At 59.7% G+C, this 5,531-nt stretch overlaps 1 protein-coding gene across 1 annotated transcript in view; it reads right to left on the reverse strand.

Annotated features, from left to right (window-relative positions):
• WDR90 (WD repeat domain 90) overlaps window positions 1-5,366 on the reverse strand; it is a gene marked incomplete at its 5' end in the record, with an annotated part of 32,521 nt that extends 27,155 nt beyond the window's left edge. The window contains 8 exons of the mRNA XM_086622517.1: window positions 841-950; window positions 1,044-1,111; window positions 1,718-1,841; window positions 3,287-3,457; window positions 3,919-4,057; window positions 4,370-4,546; window positions 4,630-4,721; window positions 5,315-5,366. Coding sequence (XP_086478643.1) covers window positions 841-950; window positions 1,044-1,111; window positions 1,718-1,841; window positions 3,287-3,457; window positions 3,919-4,057; window positions 4,370-4,546; window positions 4,630-4,721; window positions 5,315-5,366 — 933 coding nt within the window. The remainder of the gene's footprint in view (window positions 1-840; window positions 951-1,043; window positions 1,112-1,717; window positions 1,842-3,286; window positions 3,458-3,918; window positions 4,058-4,369; window positions 4,547-4,629; window positions 4,722-5,314) is intronic.
• Between the last annotated feature and the right edge of the window lie 165 nt (window positions 5,367-5,531).

A 5,531-nucleotide genomic window follows, 5' to 3' on the forward strand; every position in this document is an offset into this window, starting at 1 on the left:
GCAGAGGGGCACAATCCCCTCCCTCGACCTGCTGCCCACGCTGCTTTGGGTGCAGCCCAGGACATGGTTGGCTTTCTGGGCTGCCAGCGCATGGTGCCAGCTCATGGTGAGCTTCTCCTCAACCAACACCCCCAACAGTTCACCTCCTCCAGGCAGCAAACCAGAGCCCCAGGAAAGATCCAGCCCTGAACAGCCTCTGGAATAACTGCCCTCTCTCCAGTGAGCAGAGGAAGCTCAAAACACCCAGCCAGCCAGCTCGGTGCATCCCAGTTCACAACAGCAAAGCACTCACACTCCTCATTTTCTCCCTCTCCACAGCGTGAGAAGGATGGCTTCTCCAAAAGCCCATCACCACGCTGGCTGGTAAGCCAGTCTGAGCACCAGCTCCTGCATCACCACCAGCAAGGAAGGGTAAATGGGCGGTGAGGGCAGCTGCCCGCAGCCCCAGCAATCCCGACTCCACACACTGCTCTGCTCCCTGAGGGCACCCGACCCAGTTCTTTAGTCTCCAGTCCTCGTTTCCTACGTATAATTTGGAGACACAATTATTTGCTGCCTTGGCTGAGACAGGGAGGATAGATGTCTGGAGATTACGAGGTACTTGGCATTTATCTTGTCTCTGCCCTGTGCTATGCCAGACAGAACCACCTGGTCATTAACCGCGGGGCTGTGGTCAACAGACCGTGCCCGGATCAGGGGTCTGACCTGCCCGGATCAGCTACGAACCACAACAAGCAGCTTCTATGTCCTAAATAAAGGACCTCAAAGACAAGATGTGGGGGAAAACATCCATGGGAGGCAAAAAGGAAGAAGTTGCAGCCTCCTCCATGGTGCACTTACAGCTTTGGGACTGGTTATCTGATGGACGAGGGACAGTCGGTCACGGACTGCTTTGGTGAGCGTCACCGGTTGGGACAGCTGCTGGATGGGGTCCTCCGAGACTTGGCCACCTGGGTGACATGAGGAGTGGGTTGGGCTCTTTCGGGAAGCCAAGGTGTCCACGCAGGCGGCACAGCCTGGCCTCCCATCCCCGGCCTTCCCACCTGCCGCAGGACCGGGACAGCTCTTCTGGATGGAGTCGTATGGGAGCTTGGACCCGTCGGGTGGGAACCTGAGCAAAATCAGAGGAAGGTGCCATGTAATCGGGCTGCTGCACCGGCACCCAGGGATCTGGCATGATAACGCACTGCCCGGCACAAAAGCCTCTCCGTTGCCTCCTATAACATTCCCCCATTTTCCCCCTCTTCTCCCAAACACAGGGATATTAAATAAAGCGTCTCCCAGCTCTGATCTACCCCAGGGGTTAACTTGGCACCACGTGCTACAGGTGACACCACTCAGCCGATGACACTGATGAGCTGCGACTCGTGACCGACCAGAGTTCTCTGCCAAAAAGACCTCACCACCGATGGGAGCCCAGCACCGAAGCCGAGGAATTCCGTCGTGTCTGCCCCCCTGACCAGACGTGATGGCCGATGGCAGCTCAGCAGCCCCCGTCAGACCACCCCTTACCAAGCAGGAGGCTGAAGCGTTCCCCAGGAACAGCACGTGCAGAAGAAAGGGTGGAGTTGGAGGGACCAAAACGTCCCCGCTCGAGCCCCAGGTTTGTCCAGATCCATCATTCCTTAAGTGCCGTTACCCATCCCTGCCTTCCCCCGGGGAACGGGGAGGTCTCGGAGCCGCGGTTGGGTTCAAGCGCAGCCGGGAGCAGCGGTACCTGATGTAGTTGTAGAGGTCGTGCCACTTCTCTCCCTTCGGAACGGGGAAAGCCATTTCCCGCGGCATGGGAGCGACCCCGCGGCAGGCCAGGTCGCCTTGCCGGGCCTCGGAGAAGGTCACACCTGGCAGCACAGAGATGAAGATAAAGAGAGTAAGTTCTCCCAGGCCCATGGAGCTGCTGAAATCACGCATCCCGTGGGACACAGGCAGAAAACTCTTCCCTCTTTGAGAGCACCTGAAAAACAAAGACTACAGCCCCGAGGTCTGTAAGGAACTAACACATCTTCGCACAGGAATAGTCCTGAAACTCAAAAAAAAACTTCAAAAAAGACCCAAGAGGGTAAACGCTTGGTATCACGTTATAAATCCCCCAGGCCCAAGATTCACTTAGTTTTGTATCCAGCGGTTCAGCAGTGACACATCATCTGTGTTAAGGCTCCGTTCTCATTTTCTGGTCTTATTTCTTTCGCGTGTTTGTAACTTCATCAATGTCTTCAAGATACGACAAGATTCAGGAACCCAAAAGCAGCATCTACACCTTCCTCCTGACTGATGCCTTCCAGCAGGCCAGTCACAGAATCACAGAATGGTTTGGGTTGGAAGGGACCTTCAAGATCATCCAGTTCCAACCCCCCTGCCATGAGCAGGGACACCTTCCACTACACCAGGTTGCCCAAAGCCTCATCCAACCTGGCCTTGGACACTTCCAGGGATGGGGCAGCCACAGCTTCTCTGGGAAACCTGGTCCAGTGTCCCTTAGACCTAATGGAAATCTCCCTCTTTCAGTTCAAAGCCATTGCCCCATGTCCTGTCACTACACACCCTTGTCCAAAGCCCCTCTCCAGCTTTCCTGTAGCCCCTTTAGGTACTGGAAGGTCTCCCTGGAGCCTTCTCTTCTCCAAGCTGAACAGCCCCAACTCTCTCAGCCTGTCTCCATAGCAGAGGTGCTCTAGCCCAAAGCATCATCTACACGGCCTCCTCTGGGCCTGCTCCAACAGCTCCATGTCCTTCTGATGTTGGGGACCCCAGAGCTGAACGCAGCACTGCAGGGGGGTCTCACCAGAGCAGACGGACAGAATCAGTCCATTTGGGCAAACTTCCAGCAAAACCTAAAGGCAGAAACAAAGGTTTTGACCAAAGTATCTCTACCACACTGAGCAGGTGGATAAAAAAAAATAGATTGGAAGATTTCTGAGACAAAAAAACCCAACAACCACAGGCTCTTCCAGCACATAAAAGCACAGGCCTCAGAGAAGCGACGTTTGGTAACACCTTAATTTTTTTTCCCTGAAAAAAAATTCTAACCTTGGTAAGAGATTTAACTTTGCTTTTATCATTCCCTTTTACAGCTGGAAAACAAGAGGCCGCTTTCCTCCAGGGATCAAGAGATCGTGTTCACCAGTAGAAACTTAACTGCTGTGGGGACGGCAGCCTAGTGCTCTGCCAGGGCTGAGGTCCTGCTGGCATCGCGTCTCCAAAACCAACTCTAAACTCCCTCAGGTTCCATCCAGCCTGGGTTTAAGTCAGAAGAGGAACCGAAGGTCACCCCGAGGTCTCAGCTCCTCACCTGGGTCGAACACCAAGTCGCTCGTGCAGAGGTTTTTCACCAGCAGGTTGGAGCAGAGCTTGACACTCTTCAGGTGGCTGTAACGGCGGTTGAGGTAGAGGGAGAGGATGGAGCGGAGGTCGAGCACCAGGCAGGTCCAGCGGGCATCCGCGGGAGCTGCTCCCACGAGATCTGGGGAGGAGAACGGCAGGTGGTAAAAAGGGAAGACGGGAAAAAGATTTTACAGATCTCAGACCCTGGTCCTCACAGGACGGGAGACGCCAGATTAACGCGGTTACATGAAAAGTATTTATCAGGCAAGGATCCCACCAGGCTTGGCTCGTCCGTGCCAAGGTGGGAAGACGGGAAAACGCGCCTCGTAGCTCGCTACTACGCGCAGGGGTGAGGAAGGACAGACGAGCAGCCCCACTGCCTCCGTGCGCTCGTGCCTGGCCTGACACCGCACCCCACTGCTCGGGAGAACATGGGAACGGGGACAGGGGACATCCCTCCCAGGAGCTGCAGCCTCAAGACCACCACCCTTCGCCCTCCTTGAACGCAGGGAGTCAACTTCCCAACTCCATTTATTTTCTAACAGTTTATTTCGGTGGCGATGTGCCAGCACGGTCCCGACCAGCAGCAGCGCCGCGCACGCTCCTCACCGCGCCTGGCCGTGCGGTCGTACACTGGGCCCTCGGCCGCTCCGCCGACGAAGGGGAACTGCAGCCAGGTGGCCGTGGACTTGAACTCCTTAAAGAGGTTGGAGAAAGAGACGCGAACCACTTGCTTCTCCTGAGAAGACACAGACACACACACGGAGCTTCAGTCAACCTCGTGGCTTCGGCACGGAAATCCTGCGGAGGAGAAGGCGCGCGGCCGTGTCCCCTCCGTGTCCCCAGTAGAGATGCCACAAGGCTGGAGGTTTATCCCAGGCTGGAGATGGTCTCCACATCTCCAGCCTGGGATAAATCACCAGCAGCAACAAGGATCAGCCAAGTTCTGCAACCCCAAGTGCAGAAGACCACTGCTGCCACCGCGCCGGTCCTTCGCTCGGGCCGCGATGGTAACGACGGCGGTTTAACGGGGCCGCCCCGCGTCACGTACCTCGGTGGTGACGTCCAGGTGGATGACGAAGTGCTTGCGGGGCATGGGCCTGAAGAGCAGGTAGAGGTAGCGCCCGGCCAGCCCCAGCGACTGCGTCCCCGTCCGGGGCAGCTGCAGGTAGTTGCTGGCGGGGACGGAGCCCCGGATCCGGTAGACGGTTCCCTTCAGCCTCGCGTCCTTCCGAAACCACGGAAAGGGGTGATTGGGGGGGTGTGGGGTGGGTGTCCCCACCCTCCCCGCGGTGCCGGTGCCCCCGTTACCGTGAGGGCGGTCACGTCCCCCTCCCTGGCCGAGCGCTTCCACTCCTCCACGCGGAAGTGCTTGAAGATGTTCAGGTAGGGACGCTGCCAGGCTGCCGGTACCGGCACCGCGATCGGCGCGGGGACCTTACACCCGCCCGGGTGCCCCCCGTTACCCCCTGTACCGGGGACCCTGCTCGTGCCCCCGTGTCCCGAGGTTCCCTGGCCCGTCGGCATCCTGTTATCTCCGTGTCCCGAGTCTTCTCAGCCCCGGTGTCACCCCCGTGCCCCGAGCCCCCCGCCAGCCCCGGTGACGGCCTCATTATTACCGTGCCCCGAGTCTCCCCAGCCCCGGTGGTGGCCCCGTTAGCTCCGTATCCCAGGCCCCGCCCCAGCTCCGGTGACGCCGCCGGTATCTCCGTGCTCCGAGTCCCCCAAGCTCCGGTGTCGCCCTCGTGCTCGGTGACTCTCCCGTTCTCCGAGTCCCCCCAGCCCCGGTGTCCCCCCCGAGCCCGGTGACGCCCCCGTTACCGCCATGCTCCGAGCCCCGCCGGCCCCGGAGCCCCTCCGCCAGCCCCGGTGACGCCCCCGGTACCTCCGTGCCCGGAGCCTCCCCCAAGCCCCACTGACACCCCCGGTACTCCCGTGTCCCCAACCCCGCCACCCTAGTGATGCCCCCGGTACCCCCCGAGCCCCCCGCCGCTACCTGCCGCCATGGCGCGCGCCGCCGGCTCAACCGTCCCGCGCGGCCGCCGCCAATCCGCGAGCGCCGCCCGTCACGTGATCCTCGCCCCACCCACCCGCTTCCTCCCACCCGCCGGGACCGGGAGCGGGACCGGGACCGAGAGCGATGGCGGCAGAGACGGGAACGAGCCGTGGGGGCGCGGGAGGTTTATGCGGGACGGGGCCCCGGCCGTGCCGAC

Source organism: Tauraco erythrolophus, chromosome 17, assembly GCF_009769465.1.
Source record: "Tauraco erythrolophus isolate bTauEry1 chromosome 17, bTauEry1.pri, whole genome shotgun sequence".
NCBI classification, from domain to species: Eukaryota; Metazoa; Chordata; class Aves; order Musophagiformes; family Musophagidae; genus Tauraco; species Tauraco erythrolophus.